Source organism: Acinonyx jubatus, chromosome E3, assembly GCF_027475565.1.
Source record: "Acinonyx jubatus isolate Ajub_Pintada_27869175 chromosome E3, VMU_Ajub_asm_v1.0, whole genome shotgun sequence".
NCBI classification, from domain to species: Eukaryota; Metazoa; Chordata; class Mammalia; order Carnivora; family Felidae; genus Acinonyx; species Acinonyx jubatus.
Window position 1 is genome coordinate 11,029,492 of NC_069398.1, and position 23,897 is coordinate 11,053,388.

The window sequence follows — 23,897 nt, forward strand, 5'->3', positions numbered from 1 at the left end:
GTTTTCTTTCCTGTAAAATGGGGGTAATAGTGCTGCCTTCACAGAGTTATATGTGAGGGTATAAATGAAATGGTGTATGTTAAGTGCTTAGCATAGTGCCTAACACATGGTTAGGGTTTCCTGTTAGTTCCTTATTGACTTGATCTCATCAATGCGTTTTCTTCCCTAATATTCCCGATCATTTCCTGATAGTTTGCCTTAATGTTTTTTCCAGTTTATTTATTTATTTTTGAGAGAGAGACTGAGAGCACAAGCAAGGGAGGGGCAGAGAGAGAGAGAGAAACACACAGAAGTTTCCAGGCTCCACGCCATCAGTACAGAGCCTGATGCAGGGCTTGAACCCACGAACCATGAGATCATGACCTGAGCTGAAGTCAGATGCTTAACTGACTGAGCCACCCAGGTGTCCCAACCTTATTTTTTTTTTTTTTTAATTCCCTGTCAAAGAAAATCCTGTTTTGCAAAATGTCCTTGAGCTTGTCAGAAAGACCTCTGTCTGTGCCCAGCATGGTTCCAGTGATACCCCAGAATGAAGGCACCTGATTTCCACAGTCATTTTCCAGGCCCAGTTCTCAGGGCAATTTTCAGGGCCACCGGGCAGGCCAAAATAGGCCACAGCACTATTAATAGTGAGTTTAGCCTGCTTGGGGCCTAGCTTCCCAGGCCAGTCTCTTCCCCTTCCCCCTGCCTCGTCCTGTGGTTGTTTAAATATACTCTGGTTTATTTCTGCAAGTGGATTTTCCTTAATATGCTCAGAAAATGCTATGCCATGCTATGTCTGTGGCCAGACAGTCTGCAACTCCCGCCCCCCTTTTTATTTGCTGAGTCGCAACGCATCCCAAATACGTGGTGAAAACTGATAAGCCAAATTCTGGGGGGTGTTGTGATGAATAAATGACGGAACTATGTATTGGTGGGACTGGATTCATAATCTGCAGGGCCTAGTGTAAAATAAAAACACAGGGCCCTTGGTTCAAAGTTTTAAGAATTTCTAGATGGTGACAACAAGGGTGTGAAAACAATGTAAGGCCCTTCTAAGCACAGGGCCTGTGTGACTGTACAGGGTGCCCGTGAAGCCAGCCCTATGTATTAGTTGCATCTGATGCACCCAATACTCTGCCTGGTGGTAGTACTGGCCAAAATTACAACTTTTCCAGAGTGTTTCTCTTTAAAGGGCTAATCAATTTCCCTTCAAGGCAAAGTATGTGGGTAAATTGTACAGCTGTAATATAAGCCCTCCTGCTGCTCAATCTTAGTGACTTAAACCACAGCAACTGATTCTTGTTCACAGTCCTCTGGGATAACTGGGTAGTTCTTCTGCTGATTTCTCCTCTACTCACTCACATGGCTGCATTCGGTTGGTGCATTTAATGGTGAATGCTGCATTCAGGACCTTCAACTGTGTGTGGGATGTCCCTACATGGCTCCCCACTGGGGCTCTGAGTCTGGCGCTCCAACCTCATCTCTAGCACTTTCAGCATGCACCCTTTGGCCATGATGGACCTCTCCAGCAGCTCTGTGGTATTCTTGGCCTAGATGACCTCCTGGGCTGGGCTGGAAGTTCCAAGGTGGCCCCAGGCACATGTCTGGGGCTCTTCAGTTCTCTTCCACATGGCCTGTCATCCTCCAGTGAGCCAGACCAGTTTCCTTACATTATGGAAAAAACATTCTAGAAATGGAAGCTTCAAGCCTTCTTGAGGCCCAGACTCTGAAACTTGCACAGCAGCTCTTCAGTTACCTTCTATTGATCAAAGCAAGTCATGAGGCTCACCTAGATTCGAAAGAGGGGGGATAGGGGCGCCTGGGCGGCTCAGTCGGTTGAGCATCCGACTTCGGCTCAGGTCATGATCTCACGGTTCATGGGTTCAAGCCCTGCATCAGGCTCTGTGCTGACAGCTCAGAACCTGGAGCCTGCTTCAGATTCTTTGTCTCCTTCTCGCTCTCTGCCCCTCTCCCACTCATGCTCTGTCTTTCTCTGTCTCTCAAAAATAAATAAATGTTAAAAAAATTTAAAAAAAAAAAGAAAGAGGGGGGGCTAGACTCCCCTGCTTAATGAGAAGAGTGGTACAGTTTTCCAAGGGGCAAGGATCCAGGGAGCTGGGTTCACTAGGGGAACAATGCAACAGTTCTCATACAGTAGTCTACATCAGAATGATCTGGAAAGCCTCCTAAACACACAGATTGCTGGGCCTCAACTCCAGAGTATCAGAGTCAGTAGGATTGCAACAGGGCCTGAGCACTTACATTTCAAACTAGCTCTCAAGAGATGTTGAAGCTGCTAGTTTAAGGACCCCACTTTGAGAGCCACTGGTGGAGGGGTGAAGTGTCTATAATTTTGAGCAGTGGCTCTCAACCTTGACTGCACATTAGAAACATCTGGGCAGCCATAACTATAAATGTCAGTTACGGGTATCAATGGTAAGAAGAAGATCAAAGCATTGTGCAATAATATGGTCTTTGACATCATTCACTTGGCTGTAATTCACAAATCATTGGAAAGTTCATCGAATCCCTTAAATACTTTTGCAACTTAATAATTCGCTGATTATTTGGGTAAACAAGTACTAAGGAAAGTTGGATGAACTTTATCTCAACTGTCATCCCCGAGCTGTTGGGGGAAATTCCGCTTTTTCCAAGTATATACTGCAATATGATATTATTGTTCAAGGAACTTTAGTATAAAAAAATAGGCGTGGCTTCCTAGGAGAAGGCCTTTCTAGAATTGCACTGAAAAGACGACCCCACCAAAAAGCAGTTGCTGTTCATGAGTCATACAGATCCTGTCTCCTGACCACACACTAATAGCCTGAGCAGTCCTTCTTGACTCTGATTTTAAGAATTTGAATAATCAACGTGGCATTGTGTAAGAACTGAGATAAAAATCTGCGGGTGTTAAAGCAGATGTCAGTCTCAACATTAAGTTCATTCTTCACATATTCTTTGGTTAGAGCAGTTTCAGACTCTTCAGATCATCAGAATCACCTGGGGTTCTTGCTAAACATACATGTTGGTTCCACCTCACATGCAATGAATCAGAGCCTACAAGGCAAGAGCCTGAGATTCTATTTTTTTCATGTTTATTTATTGGGTTGGGGAGGAGGTGCGCAGAGAGAGAGGGAGAGAGAGAATCCCAAGCCTCTGACAGAGGGCTCAAACTCATGAACTGTGAGATCATGACCTGAGCCGAAATCAAGAGTCAGATGCTTAACCGACTGAGCCACCCAGGAGCCCCCGTGAGATTCCACTTTTAACAAGTGCCCTAAGTGATCTCAATATCATCAGGTAAATTTAGAGAATTGTCTTAAAGGAATAATGTGTGTGCAATACATGCAGAAAAATGGAAGGGGCACCAAGGGAAGCTTGGGGCTACAATTCTTTTTTTTTTTTTTTTTTAATGTTTATTTTTGAGAGACAGAGAGGTGGAGTACAAGCGGGGGAGGGGCAGAGAGAGGGAGACACAGAATCCAAAGCAGGCTCCAGACTGCTGTGAGATCATGACCTAAGCCAAAGATGATTGGACGTTCAACCAACTGAGCCACCCAGGCGCCCCTGGGGGCTACAATTCTAATGCCCACTTAAGGATAAGAGCAGGGGCTGACAAACTATAGCCTGTGGACCAACTCTGGCCCACTGTTTAAATAAAGTTTACTAGAATGCAGCCATGCCCATTTTTAAAAATACATATTGTGTATGATTTTTTTTGTGCTATAATGACAGAGTCATTGGGACAGACACTATATGGCCCATAAAGCCAAAAATATTGGGGCACCTGAATGGCTCAGTGGTTACGTGTCTGACTTCAGCTCAAGTCATGATCTCACGGTTTGTGAGCCCTGTGTTGGGCCCTGTGCTGACAGCTCAGAGCCGGAAGCCTGATTCAGATTCTGTGTCTCCCTCTCTCTTCCTCCCCCACTGGCTCGCTCTCTCTCTCTCTCTCTCTCTCTCTTTCTCTCTCTCTCTCAAAAATGAATAAACATTAAAAAAATTAAAAAATAATATTTACTATCTGATGTTTAAAAAAAACCTGTATTGACTCCTGCATAAAAAACATGACCTCAGACCTGGAAATGGAACTAGGGCCCTCAGTGACTATGAGCTTATAATAAAAAATAAACCAACAAGGAATGGAGGCAGGGGAAGGGGGGGGGACAGCCAGTAAGTACAACCAACTGGAGAATCCAAGGCCTCAAGGGTGGCAATTTGAGACTGTGAAATAAGTACATTTAAGATGATTATAGAAATATACTAAAAAGTTTTTTTAAAGAATATAAGCCTTGCTAAATAGGGGAGTAAGAAAAAAAAGGATCAGATTTGAAAAAGAACTAAGTACAACCTCTATAAATGAAAACAATTTAGGGACACCTAGGTGGCTTAGTTGGTGAGCATCCAACTTTGGCTCAGGTCATGATTTCACGTTTCATGGGATCGAGCTCCACATTGGGCTCTGTGCTGACAGCGTGGAGCCTGCTTCAGATCCTCTGTCCCCACCTCTGTCTGCCCCTTCCCCACTCACACACACTCACTGTCTCTCATAAATAAATAAACATTTAAAAAAGTTTAAAAAAAAAAAAGAAAAGAAAACAAATTAGCAAACAGGCTAACGCCATGCTTCTCAAACTCCAGTAAGCTTCAGAATCACCTGGAGAGTTTGTTAAACATAGATTCCTGGCCCCTCTCTATTCAGTTCTGACTTCATAGGTCTTAGGTGGAACCCATGAATTTGCATGTCTAATGAGCTCAAGTAATGCCAATGGTGCTGATCCATGGACCATATTTTGGGTGTGCATTAAATAGTAGACAGACACAGCTGGAGGAGTAATTACTATTCAGAGAGAGATCTGGGAGAAAGAAGGCAGCAGGGAGATAGAGTGGGAAAATGGGGAAAGCAGTTGAGACAAGGAGAAGGTCAAACACAAGTCTAATAGAAATTGCAGAGGGTGACAACAGAATGAGTGGGTGAGAAGCAGTGTTGATAGAGATCTTTGGGTGAGAATATCCCAAAGTTGAAGAAACATGAATCCCAAACTAGATACATGAGGACAGAATCACAGCAAAATGCTACCTGGTGAAACTGGAATGCCACAAGCAAGGAGGAAGTCTTAAAACTGTTTTGAAAGAAGGATTGCCTACGAAGGAAGAACAATGAGACTGATCAAGATTACTGATCAGGGGCGCCTGGGTGGCTCAGTCAGTTAAGTGTCCAACTTCAGTCAGGTCGTGATCTCGTGGTTCATGAGTTCAAGCCCTGTGCTGACAGCTCAGAGCCTGGAGCCTGCTTTGGATTCTGTGTCTCCCTCTCTCTCTCTGCCCCACTCCCACTTATGCTCTCTCTTTCTCTCAAAAAACGAATAAACATTAAAAAAAATTAAAAGAAAAGATTACAGATCAGCAGGACTGCCTGGGTGGCTCAGTTGGGTAAGCATTTGACTATTGGTTTCAGTTCAGGTGTGGATCTCATGATTTTGTGAGTCTGAGCCCTGCATTGGCTCTGTGCTAACAGCATGAAGTCTGCTTGGGATTCTCTTTCTCTCCTTCTTTCTCTGCCCCTCCCCTGCTCACACTATGTCTCTCTCAAAATAAATAAGTAAACTTAAAAAAAAATTACTGAGCAGCAGTAGCACATGCCAGAAAACGGTGAAGTGTGTTCTAACTCTATGGGAAAGTAACATTCAACAGAGAATTATATTAAATTAATTATCTAATAATAGATTTATTATTTATTATTTACTAAATTATCATTTTATTAATCAACTTATTATTAATCAATTTACTAAATTATCATCCAAGAGCAATGGCTAAATACATTTTCAAACACATCTCTCACTGGAGGAACTACTAAATGATGTACTTGAGTTAGAAGGAAATTGAATCCACAAGGAAGGAGTGGGAGCAGAATGCAAGAAACAATAGTGAATGAGGAAGCTGCTACATCTAAATAGACATTGACTATTTTATATATACACACACACATATATATATATATACACATACACACACATGTACACTTATGTACATATACTGCATGTGCATATATACATATATACACATATGTATACATATATACACACAACACACACATATACACACACCAGTGGGGGAATAAATGAGGGGAAACTAAAATACTGGACAACAATCATGAGAGATGAGAGTGGGACGTTAAAGTCTTCTAAAGTCCCGTAAGTGCTTCAGGGGAGGTTGGACAGACTCATTTTTTACTTTAAGTTATTACATTATAATGACATATTCAAAAAATATATAATATGAACTAACAAATCAGTGGAAGGGGAAAAATGGAATACAAAAATCTAATTCGGGGTGCCTGGCTGGCTCAGTGGTAGAGTGTGCGGCTCTTGATCTCGGGTTTGTAGGTTCCAGCCCCATGTTGGGTGTAGAGATTACTTAAAAAAATAAAATCTTAAAAAAAAAAAGAAAATCCAATGCAATAGAAAGCAGGAAAGGAAAAAAACGTAAAAGCATGATAAATAAAAACATTTGGTGAATTAGATTAATAAAATATTACTGATCACAATAAGTGTAAATAGAATAAACTCTGATTTTTCAGATTGGATTAAAAAGAAATCTGCCTCTATGCTAGAGGTACAGGTAACACAAAATGATCCAGAATAGTTGAAAGTAAAGAGATGAAAAAGATATACGGCACAAATACCAACCAAAAGGAAAGTGATCTTGCATTCTTAACATCAGATAAAATAGACTTTGAAAGAAAAAAACATTTTCAGAGATAAAGTGGGTCCTTAATGATAAAAGAATATCTGGTATTTTCTATTGGATTAGACTTTTTAAAATGTTATTCACAACCCACTAAAGTGAATTTACTACTCGCTAAAGTGCTGAACCCACTGTTTAAAAAATATTTTTCTAGGAGCGCCTGGTTGGCTCAGTAGGTTGAGTGTCCAACTCTTGATTTCGGCTCTGGTCATGATCCCAGGGTTGTGGGATTGAGCTCCACATCAGGCTCCACACTTAGTGTGGAACCTGCTTAATATTCTCTCTCTCTCTCTCTCTCTCTCTCTCTCTCTCTCTCTCTCTTTCTTCCTCTGCCCCCTCCCCTGCTTGCACGCTCTCTCTCTTAAAAAGTTAAAAAAGTATATATTTCTCTAGAACACATTTCTGCTCCTCCCTGAAAGCCCCCAGCAACTTCTAAGAGGCATACTATCTTAGTACGGATGAATGTCTGGGACACTTCCACAATGCCAGGAAATATGTTATATCTACAGGTTTTTATAATTTGTTCCTAAAAACAATATGGAACACTCATAACTACCAGAATGAGAAACCAACTTTTGTTTCATTTTGCCAAAGATCTGAGAAGAAATAAAGAAGAAATGAAGAAATGAAGCTTACTTGCAGAGAGAAAATGGAACATATGAGAGAGTTGGGAACTGTGAATATTTCATTAGGTATTTGCAAGAGAATTTGCAAACATATATTTCCTTCTTGTTGAAATCCACTTTTCCCGGGTATAAAATCCTTCAGTATCATCGTTAGTACATCAAGTCATGGCAAGGATGTGGTAAGGACCTTCTGAGGTGTCTCACACCCAGTTGGAGGCTGACTCTTGCCAACACGACTGAAGTGCTGACCGTTGTGTTGTTTCTCCAGCATCTTTCCAAGAACTGTACTATACTGAAAGTTTCTTCCTCCAAAGCAACTAGAAAAACCCCAAGGAATCCTCCAGAGAAAATAGGCGTTGCTATGTTATTGTCTGTTTTGCCAAGAAGCAAAGAAAACAACTGAGCTAAGAGGAATTCAGAAGTATGAAGGGTAATTTCCAAGTCCCAGCCATAGGGCCCCTCTCTTCTTCCCTGCCTGCAGTCACCATCCTACGGCCCTGATATCTCTCTACTGGTTGAGTAATGCCTACAGTTATATAATTGTAAGATCATTTATGTATTCAATAAACTGTAAGCCCTTGGGAAGAGACCTCACTTCCAATTTTATGAATCACTGGCTCTTCAGCCAGTTGGCTCCGTGTCCTACCAGTGGTTGTAGGATGCAACCCCAGAGCTGAACTCAGATTATTCTTACTACTTTATTAGTTGATGTAAGAAATTGCTAAAACAGGGAGGGCTTACTATGGATCAGACAATATCTCATCTTGTTTTCACACCAGTGCAATGAAGGAAATATGTATACTACCTCCATTTTACAGGAGAGGAAATCAAGGCTCAGACAGTTTAAGTAACTTGCTCATAGGTTCCTCAGCTTGTCATTTGCAGAGCTGAGATTCAACTTCAGTCTTTCCGATAGAGAGTTGGATTTCTTAACCAATATGGTGTCCTGTTTTGGCTTTCATCAGAGTAATAGATAATTAGGAGAATTTGATTGGTTCATGGGCATTTTTTTTTAAAAAAATTCACTTCCACTTAATGGAGTTTTCTTTCTTGGCTTAGTCAAGTACACAATAATGTGTATATTACTCGGTGTGCGTATCTTGGAAGAGCAGATGGACTCCATGTGGTAATTTAAACAAGTAAAAGTAGGAAGCCACTCGTAAAGGAGACTTCTTTTTTTAAAAGCAATGAAACTGTTGATGTGTTAAACATTACACTGCACTCTACGGTATTTGCTGATTGGCACAGCCACTGCCATTTAAATTGATTCTGTAATCATGACTATAATGACCGGGATTAGCCCTGTTCAATGGGTGCATGCTTTCCCCAGGGCTCACAAAAGCCTTCTCTGGGGATCCAGGCTTTCCTGGTAATGAGAAGTTAACTAACAAGGCTGCCATGCTCCACTTTAGTAAATAGCAGTCCTTGCTTTCCAAATGAAGGAAATCAAGAAAAACATGAAGGGTCTCTGGCCAGACAGAGGAAAATCACCCTAAACTGGTCAGCAGAATCCTGAGAACATCTGTAGCCTTCTGGAATGATGAAGGAAATGGTGTTTCTGTTTGTTAAATATTAAGGTAATTGAGAGTTCAGGGGATTGTCGGGGAAATTCATCAGTTATTCTTAAGTTAAAGAACTCTTGTTTGCCTCTCAGCAGCCTGTTAATTTAAAATTTAAACACTTGTATTCCTAAAACAATATGTGCTCTTTGTAAAGGTCCCAAACAATCCAATCCAGAAAAATATGGAGTAAAAAGCTAAAGCTCCCTCCCCCATTTTACTTCCTTCCTAGAGGAACCCACACTCTGTGTCTTCTTCCAAACTATACGAATACATCAGTTATACAGAAAGAATTTGACTACAATAAAATCTAGTCAACTTGCTGATTATAATTAGTGTTAACCTTTGTTTAGTGGTTCAGAAGATCTTTCATCTTTATTAGCATTATGAGTATTAGTTGTCATGGTGCAGAAATGTGGGGGTTTCTGCGTGCTTGGATCCAGATAAACAGAAGTTCCTGGAAAAGATGTGGATAACCTCCTTTTTAGCTGCCCATGAGGGTTTGAGTTTGCTTAGCCTCAGAACAGAGATGTTGAAGGTACCTAATCTTTTGAACATAAGACTTTAGGAAACACTAAAAACATTTGTTTGTAATTTAAAAGATTTGGGGAATTACTTTATGTTCTATGACATTAATAAAGGGCCATTTTACTCTCTGAAATTTGCATAACTTTATGCTGATATATGTGTATACATTATATACAAAGTACTATACATACATGTGTACACAAGATATACATATAAAGTATTTGCATACATAGTACTTTGTATATATAATTTTAAAAATATACATTTATAGATAATTTGTATATATTTTTTTTCTTTAAACAAGAGTGGCTGCCATTTAGAAGTTCAGAAGAAAACAGTCTTTTTTATCTTGGGAAAAAAAATCACTTGAGTAGTTTTCTTAAGATAACTAAGGCACCCCATGCTCTGAGAAATGAAGTAATAGGAAGGACTTTATTTTTCTTGAGTTTGTTAAGGCCATTTCTCCAAATGCCTCTTGGTGAGTAGTGCTCTGATGTGCATGGGATCAGTCTGCATAAAGAACCAAGGATCTTTCTGGAAGGGAAGGGACTGAGATCATCCTGACCCCAACATTGCTCCCTAAGGTTCCTAGTTCTAAAAAGCCATGTGAGGCTTCTAGAGGACAACAGGACCCTTTGGAAACTCATCCAGGAAGCCTATATCCCAATGACCAGAGCAGGAAGTTTCAAGATCCAGTGTTTGTTTGAAAAAGCAGGAGGGTGGGCCCTGGCTTTGTGACATGATCACAGTAAGGCAGAACTGGACCACCATGACACTCTACCCACTCTCTCTCCATGACTAACTCTAGTTTATGCTTCAAAACTCACTCCAGGAGTCATCTCCTCCATGACGTGTTTCCTGACTGCTCCAGGCTGAGCTCAGTTCCCCTTCTGTATTCCCTTGTACTCACTGATATCCTTATTCTTACCACACCTTGGTGATCTTATTCTTGTACTCTATGTCTCCTACTAGATTCTCAGCCCCTCAAGAGCAGCTGGAAATCTCAAAACCATTTCCTAGATCTGTGACTCAGCAAGCTGCTTCAATTGAGTTTCCTCATCCATAAAATGGGCATAATCATTCTTGCCTCATTGGGTTGTTTTGATGGTTACGTCTTGTAAAAGACTTAAACAATGCCTGGGACCTAAGTGCTCAATAAATATGAGCTACAGAATAATAAAACTAAAACTTAATTAAAATTATCATCAGTAATCTGTTTATTGCCAAGGTATAGCACAAAGCCCAGTCTGCAGTAGACGCTTAGTCAATTGGTATTAAACTAATACATTGACTGTGATTCCTCTAGAACCGATATACTGGCCACCAGTTGTGTGTGATTATTGAGCACTTGGAATGTGTTTAGCCCACATTGGGCTGTGATGTCACTGTAAAATACACACTAGATGTTGAAGACTGTATGGAAAATGGAGAGTAAAATATTTCATAAATAATTTTTGTATTGATTACATGTTGAAATAATATTTTAGATCTTTGAGGTTAAATAAAATATATTCTTTTTTTAAGTTTATTTATTTTGGGAGAGACAGGGAGTGTGAGTTGGGGAGAGGCAGAGAGAGAGGGAGAGAGAATCCCAAGCAGGCTCTGCCACTGTCAGCACAGAGCCCAACATGGGGCTCGAACCCACGAATGGTGAGATTATGACCTGAGCTGAAATCAAGAGTTGGACGCTTAACCTGAGCCACCCAGATGCCCCAAAATAAAATATGTTCTTAAAAATAATCTCACTAACTTATTTTTACTTTTTAAAATGGAACTGCAAGGAAATGTAAAATTTCACATGAGGCTACTTTGTATTTCTGCTGAAGAGCACAGATCTAGAATGTTCTCAACCTACCATTAGTATAGCAAATCTTCACACAACGTCATTTACACTCAAATACTACATAAGCTGTAGGAGTTTAGATAAATCCTTTAAAACACTGATTCACTTAGAACCTAAAGCATTTCCAGTTGGTTTGTAAAGGATTTCCCATGCAGAGTTAACAAGCTAATGTATAGAAGTTGTAGGAAAGAAACTAAAGCTTTGTGGGCATTTTCCAGGTTCGGTGTGATCCTGAGATTCAAGAATTGCGTCAGTGGCAGAAGAAACTGCGTGAAGACAACCACATTCACCAGCAAGTCAAGATTTTCTGGGCCAAACAAGAACAGAAAGGTTAGTTGTTTGATTCACAGTCCTTAGTTTATTTAGGAAAAACCTGAGTCTTAGCCCAGACTCAGAAAGAAGCCCTCTGGGTTCTTATGGGGTCCTTGTGTCTGCAGGGAACTCAGTCTGTGTTGGGGGGAAGTGGCTGCATATTAAGATTCTGCTCTAGAATGCCAGAGGTGATGTGATATAATTTATATGGCTATTTGCCTCACTCAGGGACAAATTCAGGGTCATCTTGTGTTTGCATGTCTTTTTTGTTCAAGCTATAAGACATCAAGGATAACCCCTCATTTTGGAAATACAGTGTCCATCAGTGTGATGGGTGGTTTTTTTTTTTAAGTTGTTGATTGTGTGTCTGAACTGAAATGATGCTTTATGCTTGTTCTCTCCCCTTTTGTGAGAAATTAAACACACACACACATTTGTGCACGCGCGTGCACACACACACACATACAAAGAACAAAGAATAGCATCACCATTTCGTCCTATTTACTTTCCACATTTTTTGTTATAAAACTTTAATTTACTATTTGTTTACAATAGGAAAATTAGAAAAACAACAACCAAGGGGCACCTGGCTGGCCCAGTCAGTAAAGTCTGCGACTCTTAATCTCGGTTGAGGTTGAGTGCAAGCCCCATGTGGGTCTAGAATTGACTTAATGTATTTTTATCAAAATATTTTTTATTTTTTATTATTTTTATTTTACATTATGTATATATTTTTTATTTTAAAGAAAGTAAAAAAAACAACAGCCAAAACAGGGAAAAAAACAGAAATTCCACCACTGTTAATATTTTGGTGTATATCCTGCTATACTTTTTCTGGTACAAACAGGTACAAATGAGTGTCTATAGATATTTTGTTAAAAATAGGATTTTACATCGTTACAATCTGTCACTGAACATATTCAGAACGTCATTCTGGTCAACAACTAAAGAGCAGCATCATGAAGTTTAACAGGTGCATGGTATGGATTTAGTATCATTTATTCAACCAACAACATGGAAGGAGATTTGTGATATATAATCAAGTGGAAAAAATAGCAGAACCGTAAGTTTTCATCCGTATATTAAAAATATATACATGGAAACACGGAGACGTCTAGACAGCCTGGAAGAATACATTAATGATACAACCTTTAGGATTTGTACGAGGTAGGGAGAGGTGCACTGTTGGAATCTTTAAAAAAAATTTTTTTTTATTTTAGAGAGAGAGAGAGAGAGAGAGCATGAGCTAGGGAGAGAGGCAGAGGGAGGGATAGTGAGAGAGAAAGAATCCCAAGCAGGCTCCATGCTCACCATGGAGCTGAATGTGGGGCTCAATCCCATGACCCTGTGATCACGATCTGAGCCAAAATCAAGAGTCAGATGCTCAATTGACTGAGCCATCTAGACACCCCTGGAACCTTTTAAATAAATACATAATACTTTACCATTTATGAAAAAATAACCCTACTCACCTCAGCAGGCTACAGGCCATCCATATTTTGAGTCCTCTCAACTCAACTCCCCATCCAGCCTGTCCCCTGTCACTAGGCTATAGTCCCTCCAGACTTTTCCGTCCTTTCCATATGCCAATACCTCCCTCACCCAGAGGACACTGTACTTTCTTTCTTTTTTTTTTCTGCCAGATAACCCATCCTCAGCTGCTTCTCATCTTCCAGGCCTCCTTGAAATAGTATTTATTGAACACTCTCAACATGGTGGGGTCTAAACAAAAGCTTTCTCTTCTCCCCAGAAACTGTCTTCAATCCTGCCTTCTTGAATCTGTCTTTCCAGTCCCTTCATGGCATATTGGGTGGATTCCATGTCTTTTCTGTATGCTCTAATTTCAGAAAGCCCAGTCTAGTTTAAATTTCAATCTCACATCCCATTGAAATCTTACCCAACCCCCTCCACCCTTCATCAGTGGGGGTGGGAGTGAGGGAAAGAACTATTAGATCTTTCACACTTCCACACTTTTCTTGTCAGAATCCCTTTCTCCTCTAGTGGGACGGGTGGGAAGGAGGGAGATACAGATCACTGTCTGTTGTGATCCTCTTTTGGCTGCCACTGCTTCTCCGGCTAAGGCTACCATTTGTGTCCTTTGGGCAGGCATCTCCATGCTGACTCTCTGACTCCTGTATTTCATATGCGTTCTTCCTGGGGGGAAACAACAGGTGGCAGAACACCCCTGTGGGGATCTGGATCCGTCTCTGCCTCTTCCACCGCCACCCCAGATCTCACCTCTGCCAGTCCATTCCCAGCCTTTTGCTATTGGGGATCTCCTTACCTAGTGGCCAGCCCTCTTTGTTGAGGCATCAGGAAGATAGTTCAAGTTGCCTCCCAGTGTCCACATGACTTACTCTCATGGGTGGACATGCAGACCTCTCCATGGTTCTCCTTCTCTCTGCCCCAGTGTGTCTACCCAGGTCACACTGAACCTTCTCAGACAGGCATGGGGGATGATCTGTATGTCAATCTGCCCTTAAAGCAAATGTTCAACTAAATACTGAGATATCCTCAATTAAAAAAATAATAATAATGTTTTATTTATTTTTGAGAGAGTGAGAGAGAGACAGAGTGTGAGCAGGAGAGGGGAAGAGAGAGGGAGTCACAGAATCCGAAGCAGGCTCCAGGCTCTGAGCTGTCAGCACAGAGTCTGATGCAGAGCTCAAACTCATGAACCACAAGATCCTGACCTGAGCTGAAGTGAGACGCTTAACCGACTGAGCCACCCAGGCACCCCACCCTCAACCTTTTTGAGGTGTTCTCTTGGCTCTTCCCTTCCCTGGATTAGGGTTTGGCTTGGGGGAAACACCCACTCTTATCTAGCAGAGGAGAAAAAAAGCCCAGCACTTTTTAGACCAGCAATTCTCAATCTTTTTGGACTGTGACTCAGTAAGAAATAGCTTTATATTATAATCTAGTACATGCCCTCCTGTTCTATTGAGGTTTTGTTTTTTATTTTTATTTTTTTAATGCTAGACATGACCAAGTAAATGAATTATATGGCCCACTAATGTGTCTTTACCCATGCTTTGAGATATACTACGTTGGTCCGCTACTCCACAGCTCCTAAATATCTTCTCTCCCTTCCCTTCCTAGAGCCATCTACTTAGGTGGTGGTTGGGCGCCTTCTTCATAGACAATGGTTCTCAATACTGGCTGCACATTTGAATCACCTTGGGAGCTTTCTAAAAATACCAGTGCCATTGACAGAAAATCCTAGAAGTAATGAGCATTCTTAGTGTCCAGATATTGGTTTCTAAGTACACTTTACTCTAAAGAGAATTAAGTTTCTTGGAGAAGTGGGGATGCCTGGGTGGCTCGGTCGATTAAGTGTCAGACTCTTGGTTTCGGCTCAGGTCACAATCTCACAGTTTGTGAGTTTGAGCCCCGAGACTGACAGTGGAGAGCCTGCTTGGGATTCTCTCTCTCTCCGTCTCTCTCTGCCCCTCCCCTGCTGGTGCTTTCTCTGTCTCTCAAAATAAATAAACTTAAAAAAAAAAGTTTCTTGGAAAAATGGCTGATCACAAGCCTGGGGTAAGGAAAGTAGATCAGCCTAGAACATCTTATGCCAGAAAATAAAGATGGGGACATGGGAAAAGAATATAGGCTATAGCTTGATGGGAGTCTCACTGAGCAAATCTGGGACAGTTAAGTGTCAAAATTAATAGGACAGTAATGAATTATAACTCCTTGACAAATGAGGGAGATGAGGAAGCTTTTCCTTACATTAGAATACCAACTAATACACAGAGAAAGTATAATGAAATTAGGGGCGCTTGGGTGGCTCAGTTGGTTAAGCATCCCACTTCAGTGCAGGTCATGATCTCACAATTGGTGAGTTCAAGCTCCACATCAGGCTCTGTGCTGACATCACAGAGCCTGCTTGGGATTCTCTCTCTCCCTCTCTCTGTACCCCCCCCCCCAAATAAATAAATAAACTTAAAAACAAGAAAGTCTAATGAAATTAAAAAGTCACCATCTTGTAACCATATTAGTAAATAATTATCTCAGGCAAAAATCATCAGTACTTGCTAAAACCATTGTGTGAAAGTTTGATGAGGAATATGATATTTAGAATTCCAAAATATCCCTCTGCAAATTAGTGATTAAACAAAGGGGAAAATGCTAACTTGGCATTAGAGAAACCTGGCAGACCCACCTTCACCAAGTGTTGAGAATTAATATCACCAATATTGGGACAAGCTGATATAACGTGCCTCCTGGTATGATGTACCAAGGACCCACATCATATATGCTTATGCACTATCCCTGTCAAAATTCATAACTTGAATCTAATCATGGGGAAACATCGGACAAACCTAAAAGGAAGGGCACACACCAGAATAACTGATTCAGATTCTTAAAAAATGGCAGTGTCAAGAAAGGCCAAGGAAGGAACAAGGAGGCATGACAGCTAAACACAGGGACATGATCTTAGATTGGCTCCTGTATGGGAAAAAATTCTATGAAAGACATTATTGAGACAATTAGCAAACTTTGAATATAGTCTTTATATAAATAAATACATGGCACTATCAAAGTTCCTCATTTTGAACAATGTTCTTGGGCTATATAAGAAGCCTCTTCATTCTTAAGATACATGCTGAAGACTTTAACGATCAGTGGATATGGTATGTAGCTTAACCTCAAATGATTCAGAAAAAAAGAATGTGTAACATGCATGTATATGTATGCATACATAGAGAGAAAATGGTAATATAAGTATGGCAAAGTATAAACAACTGGTGAGCCTGGGGGTTCTTTGGATGATGATAGCCACTTTTCTGTAAATTCAAAATTATTTCAAAATTATCAGTTAAAAAAATTCCAGTGCCTCACCTCCACAGGTTCTCATCTGATGGTTTTGGGATGAGCCCCCAAGGCGTGCATGTTAATGCTAAGTTTCCCAGTTCTAATGGTCAGCCAGAGTTGATACTCTAAGGAGGCACTGGATCTGCAGTTGTTTCGTGTTCTCTTTAAAATGGGGAGACCTCGGGGCGCCTGAGTGGCTCAGTTGGTAAAGCAGCCAACGTAGGCTCAGGTCATGATGTCACGGTTCGTGGGTTCAAGCCCCACATCGGGCTCTGTGCTGACAGCTCAGAGCCTGCAGCCCACTTTAGATTCTGTGTCTCCCTCTCTCTCTGCTCCTCCCCAACTCCTGCTCTGTGACTCTCTCTCAAAATTAAATAAACGTTAAAAAAAATTTTAATGGGGAGTCCTCAGGGCACCTGGGTGGCTTAGTTGGTTGGGTGTCCGACTCTTGATTTCCACTCAGGTCATGATCCCAGGATTGTGGGATCAAGCCCCACATTGGGCTCAGCACCTACAGTGGAACCTGCTTGAGATTCTCTTTCTCCCTCTCTCTCTCTCTCTCCCCCTCCCTCTGCCCCCTCTCCTCAGCTTGCTCTCTCTCTCTCTGTCTCTCTCTAAAGTAATAATTTAAAAATGTGAAGTCCTCTAAGCCTGCATGCCCTGAGCCCCGGGCAAGAGAAGTCCATCTGTTATTTGTTTACTTGGCAGTTACCTGTCTTCCTTGTTAAAGTATAAGCTTCATGAGGACAAAGACCTAACCTAGTACAGCACCTGGCATAAAGTGAGTGCCAAATAAGTATTGGTTGAATGAGGAAGTGAGTGAATAAATGAATGAATGGGTAGAGTCCTGAGGCTTAAATGAGCCAGCATACAGACAGTGCCTGGTGCAGAGTAAGAGCTCATCAAATTGGCAGTTTTAAAGATTTGCTACCATTTAACCCTTGCTAAGAAGCAGCTTGAGCTGTAAACTGGCAGGATCAGCCCAGGCCTCTCTTCTGTGCACAACTGCCGTTTCATTTCACTTCAAAATTGGAAGACAATCAAGGCTGTAATCAGTTTAAAGGTCAGGGAAAGTGCAGTCTGCCTATTTAGTTCTGTTGTTTCTTATTCTTTTGAGTTGATTTGCTGTTGGTTGACAGATTGATTTAGCTTGCTGTGTAGCAGGGAGAGCAGACGGGATTTGATGTGTGTAACCCAGCCAGCAGTGGAGGGGCAGAGTGAAAGCATTACCATCACCACCACCCGCCCATCTCAGCCACCTGCTGCTCGTGTCCCGTGTGGCCTTTCCAGGGCTCCAGAAGGAGCAGTCCTTTCCAGGCAAGATGGGGTTCAGTAAATGCTCCAGTGGGAATTCATGGGTAAATTTTCCACTTACAATTAGACTGTGAAATGGCGCTTAGGTTAAAAAAAAAAGCCAGTTCTAAGCGCTGTCTCCAGAACTGTGGTTAGCTAAGAAGGAAGTCAGTACAGTGCAATGGGTAAAGGACTGGCTTTTGGAATTGGCCAGACCTGTTCAGAGAGTCCTTTTACTTTTCTCTGTGTGATCCTGATCTAGTTAACTTCCTTAAGCCTCAGTTTTCCCATGTACAAAATGGGACTAATGACAGTACCTGTCTCATATGGCTGTTAAAAGGTTACAGGACTTGATTTTTAGAATAAGTCCTGGCATATCATTCCCATAAAGGCTGGTTACTGTCACAATTTTAGTATAATTAAAATATCTGTGTGCTTTTAAACAATTCTGTTGGTTTACTCCACTAGACTTTAAGTGCCATAGGGTTCCCTGGAGGGGACTCTTTCTTTCTCTTACTCCTGGTGCCTCCAGCCTAGCACAGAGCCTGGCATAGAGCATGCAGTCTACACATACAGGGTGGACAGAGCTCTGGGCTTCATTTTACAAATGAATTAGTAGACGCCCAAGAAAGTCGAGACTTGTCCAAGGGCACACTGCCAAAGGAGGGCCTAGGGCCGGGGCCCAAGCGTTCCCTTTTTCTGTCCACTTTTCTGACACATATCTGAGGAAAGACACAGAGAGTTAAGACGCTCCCTTGGATTCTACTGTCAGAGCCAAATTCCCTCAGGAATCCTCCTGAACGTGACATCCTGCTTATCTTATTTCTCATGACCTGGACTTTCTGGGCTTTGGGTTCCTGCTGTTTGTGTTGACTGAAGCCTCTAAGTTAGGGCTGAGTTGCTAGGAGCAGCACACAGACTGCTCACCAGGGGAAGCAGAACTCCTTGTTTCCTCCAGGTGTCCCTGAGTGGGATCGTTTCTTTTTGTTTGTTTTAATTTTTTTTAATGTTTTGTTGTTTTTTTTTTGAGAGAGAGAGAGAGAGAGAGAGCAAGTAGGGAAGGTGCAGAGAGAGAGGGAGATACAGAATCTGAAGCAGGGTCCAGACTCCAAGCTATCAGCACAGAGCCGGATGTGGGACTAGAACCAACGAGCCATGAGATCATGACCCAAGACGAAGTCTGACACTTAACCGACTGAGCCACCCAGACGCCCCAAGCTGAATCATTTCTTACACTCAGGCACTATAGAGTTACTTCCTGTTTTAAACCTTATGAATTAGGGTAGTGTGGCAGTTTGGATAATAAATCCCCCCAACCAAGGTGACACTATCATTAGACCCCAAAGACCTCTGATGAAGCAATTTATGTTAGATACATGCTAGTTCTCCTTTAGACTTGCAGTAAAGAAAAAAAATGGAATGACTGCAAATAAAAACAGTTCTTCAACTTTATCTAAAAAACCCACAAACTGATCTATGTACAAATCCAATAAACATATGTAATATATTTTTTGAGTGCATGCCATATTATCCATATTATGTTCTGGTATTTATAGTATGAATAAATTTTGCCAAGTTCATTTCTTGGAACAACCTTGATGCAGACAGGAGGTCTGAGGGAGAATAGTGTCCGCTGTCAGCATAGAGTTGTGGTCATATATAGCTCATCTCATGTTACACTGAGTCAGAGGCCCTCCCAAACAGGATTTTCTTCTAGGACAGAAATGGTGTGAAGTTATCCTTAAGTCTCTATCCACTGGGACAGTTGCAGGAATTATTTTTAAATGTGTGTGACAAGAATTGCAGCCAATATAATTCCAAACAAGATGCCTAAGTCATTTTTGAGATGTGGTCAAAAATCCCTTCTCAATTAATAGTGTATTTTTAGCTATGTATATACTCAGTAATTGTTTTCAAATGTGCTTTGTAGTTGAATGGTGATATTTTATTTGGAAATCTAGTATGTAGGAAGAAAGAAGCCATAGAAATTGTTCCTATACTATCAGGTTACTGTGTGTGTGTGTGTTGGGGTGTATTTACATATATTTACATATATGTGTATGAAACATCAGATTATATTTGTGTGTGTATTCTTTATATATATGTAAGTATTCTTTAATTTTTTTCTTATGTTTATTTATTTTAAGAGAGAGTCAGAGTATGAGTGGGGGAGGGGCAGAGAGAGAGGGAGCCGTGAATCGCAAACAGGCTCCAGGCTTTGAACCGTCAGCACAGAGCCCGATGCGGGGCTTGAACTCACAAATTGTAAGAGCGTGACCTGAACTGAAGTCGGACGCTTAACCAACTGAGCCACCCAGGTGCCCCATCTAAGTATTCTTTAAATGACTTTATCACTTCTTGTTGATATTTTAAAGAAAATGATGGAGGAGGTTGACCTGTCAAAGGAAACAGATTATTTACTTTTCTTTGCTTACCTGTTTATTCCCTCCCTCATTCCAAGAGCCATTTTCAGTAGCTTACAGAAACTTGTATAATATAACATTTTTAGGTAAATGTGGTAATTGGGTTGGGGAAAAATTAAAAGGAGAGAAAAAGTTAAGCCACAAAATGCAGTAAGCAAAATACTCTAAGTCCTATACTTGCTAGAGATTTCTTAGAGACAAAGCAAAGAGGAAAATAGGATCTGTTAAATAGTTCATAGTGTCTATAAGAAAAAAGACAAGCTAGTTGTTCAGGAAACACTGGGCCCTTCCCTAATACATTATGCAATGTGAATAATAACCTCAAAAATGTCCCTAAATAAATAGAACTATGGTTCTGAGCTTCCTAGAAGCCACAACAATGAAGGAAATAGGATCATTATATTGTTTATTGTGTCTTTAAGATTAAGAAGGTTCTTAGAAGCACACTTATTCCTGGAACTGAAGTTTTTCTTTCATTAAGAGGACACTGGGAAGGGCACTTGGGTGGCTCAGTCCTTCGAGCGTCTGACTTTGGCTCAGGTCATGATCTTGCGGTTTGTGAGTTTGAGTCCCTCATTGCTTGCTGTCAGTGCAGAGCCCGCTTCAGATCCTCTGTTGCCCTCTTTCTCTGCCCTCCCCGCCTCTGAAAAACAAATAAACATTAAAAAAACAAAAAAACAAGAGGGCACTAGGAAAAAACAAAGCCTGAGAGGGGTGGCAGGTGGGTAGGGACCAGATAAGTTATATATTTTTTTTCTGACTTTTAATCTAGTATTTTAAGTTTACATTGTAATGACAAACCTTAACTATATTAGGATTGGGTTTTAAGGACAGTCTTAAGCATCTCATCTTGGCCACACCACATGCTTATGACCTTAGGATACCCCTGGAACTTAGTTTTAGAGCAGAGAAGGATGTCTGAAACTAAGTAGTAGCTGTAGTTTATTGGGCACATACCATGTGCCAGGCACCACGCTAAGCACCTTTTGTTGCCATGTAGTCCTCACACCTGCTCTGTCACACAGAGAACATTATCTCCATTGTACAGATGAGGAAACCAGGGCTGGGAGAACATGACTCACACAAGGCCACACTGCCAGTAGGGCCCAACTAGGGATTTGAACCCAGATCTGCCTGATGCCGGGAATCCTAGGGCCATTTCATGCCATGTTGTCCAGTTACTTTAACTGGGCATGTTGGCCCAGTGCAGAGCTTCCCAACAGGGTACCAGGACCCCCAGGCTGGGCAGTGGGCAGCATCTGGCCATGCCTCCCACCCTGCGCACTAACACTGAAATAGCCACAGGCCACTGGATAGGGAGGTGTGGAGAGAGGGGATGCTGAGTCCCTTGTCCAGAGGCTGCAGGATCTGTCAGCATGTTTTAGGAAGCCAGGGGTAAGTGGATAGGGATGAGGATGTTCTTTTCTCCCTCCTTCCAAATATCCTACCCATCCATAGATGAGGAGCAGGGAAGGGCTTCGCCACCAAAGAGGATACCCGGGTACAGAGAACACGAGCCTGTGACTCAGGAGGTGGGTTCTGGCATTAGCTGTAGCCCTTTGTAACTAATAAACATAATTGATCACCTAACAATGATATATGTTAAAATAATCAATGGCTTATTTTCCAGAGACAGTTACTATTGAGGGTGTCTACCCATAGGGTTTCTTCATCTATCTACGTATAAATATATGCACATATATATTTATAAACATGGAAACATATTATAAATGCTGTAGTGCAATGTGCTTTTTCTTTCACTTGGCAGTATATCATAGACATCTTTCCATGCTAAAAGTTTTAATAAAAATTTCATTGTGGGGTTTTTCTACATCATCAAATAATTCTCTGACACCAGCTAGGTTGGAGAATTCAACTCAATTCTGATACTTGTCTACCCAGAGGTAGCATCCGTTCACAGGTTAAGGGCTCAGACCCACAGGACTGTCCCCACCGCAGACAATCCCAAATCCAGGTTGTTACCTGCTCTTCTGACTGACCGGCTGCCGTTGGGAGCTTCCCACAACCCCCTCCTTGGGTTCAATTAATTTGCTGGTGCAGCTCACAGAACTCAGGAAACTACCCACTAGATTACTGGTTTATTACAGAGGTTACATTAAAGGATACGAATCAGCAGCCAGATGGAGAGATAAAAGGGAGAGAGAGAGAGGTCCTGAATAGAGAGGCTTCTGTCCTCGTGGGGCTTAGGGCCTGGCATGATGGCATGGGGAATTGTTCTGGTATCCCCATCTGGAAGTCTCTGAACCCTGTCCTTTGGGTTTTTATGGAGGCTTCATTACATAGGCATGGTTGATTTAATCATTGGCCAGTGGTGCCAGATTCAACCTCCAGCCCCCCCTCCCCACCCTGGAGGCCTGGGCGGTGGGACTGAAACTTCCTAACCCTCTAATCACACGGTTGGTTTTCCCCGGCAACCAGCCCCCATCCTAACTTGGATCCAAAAGTCACTTTATCAACATAACAAATGACACCTTTAGCTTTTCTTCACTTGGGAAATTCCAAGGGTTTTTAGGAGCTGTATGCCAGAAGTGGGGACAAAGGTAAATATATATTTCTTATTATAAATCACAGTATCGCACATACCAATATATATAGATCTATCTCATTATTTTTTTGTGGATCCATAAAAATGGTAATCAGTCTGTACCATGCTTTAAAAAAAAACAATCCCTATAAATGAATATTCAGCCTATATTGTGAACAATGCTTCCATAGATATTTTTGTAGAGTTGTCCTTGCTTACTCATAGAAGTGTTTCTATAGGATAAAGTCCTAGGAATGAAATTGCTGGTTCAAAGGACATGCATGTACTACATTTAGACAGCGATCGCCATGTTGTCATCCAAAATTGTTGCTTGCATTTGCACTTAATGCCACCAACCCACTTTGGAACTGTTGATGGGTGATGTGATCTTGGTGTTTCATTTTCCCTGCTTGTAAAATGAGAATGATTATTGCCTTGAGAGTAATTCTAAATGAAGTCATTGCTTTGATAATACGCTTACTCTTTAAGAAGAAATATATCAGTAACTCTAAGGTGTCACTTACATCTTAATTTTTTCTCTCATATCTCCTCAAACTTTATTCCTTCTCCATTTGAACCTGCAAAAGAAATAAAAATTTGATTAAAAGAAATCTAGGGACTTCATGCCTCGATATTACTTTCATCAGTTCTAATTTAAGACTCACCCGTGGGTGGAGATGTTTGGATGACATCAACTTTCGTACATATTTTTTCATTAAAAATGTGCACACGTCTGCATAGCTAGGACTGCCTTCTTTTGAAATGCTCAAAGATCCCCTACTGTTCTGCTGAAATTAAAAAGTAAATCAAAGAGGGTTTTCTTTTTTTGAAATGCTCTGGGTGCCATGGGGCACCTGGGTGGCTCAGTCGCTTGAGTGATTGAGCATCTGACTCTTGATTTTGGCTGAGGTCACAGTCCAGGGTCATGGGATGGAGCCCTGCATCGGGGTCTGCACTGGGCTCTGCACTGAGTATGGAGCCTGCTTGAGATTCTTTCTCTCTACCTCTGCCCCTCCCTCCCACTTGCAGTATCTCTAAAAAATAAATAAGTAAATAAAAATTAAAGTGCTTTGCCCCACAAGTTCAAGATCCCAAATTTAAGTTTATGTAAATGGATGCTTCCAACCTCCTTAGCTTCATTCCTTCATCTGATTGTTCAGTATTCTTCTTTGAAGTTATATAGATGCAGAGTGCTTTTGTAGGATTTGGATAAATCTACCAACT

The 23,897-nt window shown here is 41.3% G+C and overlaps 1 protein-coding gene across 5 annotated transcripts in view; it reads left to right on the forward strand.

Annotated features, from left to right (window-relative positions):
- Nucleotides 1-23,897, forward strand: part of IQCK (IQ motif containing K) — a 122,334-nt gene that overhangs the window by 73,487 nt on the left and 24,950 nt on the right. For all 5 annotated transcript variants that reach the window (XM_015067196.3, XM_027043138.2, XM_053213596.1 and 2 more), the window contains one exon: nucleotides 11,504-11,615. In XM_015067196.3, the coding sequence (XP_014922682.2) occupies nucleotides 11,504-11,615 (112 nt within the window). The remainder of the gene's footprint in view (nucleotides 1-11,503; nucleotides 11,616-23,897) is intronic.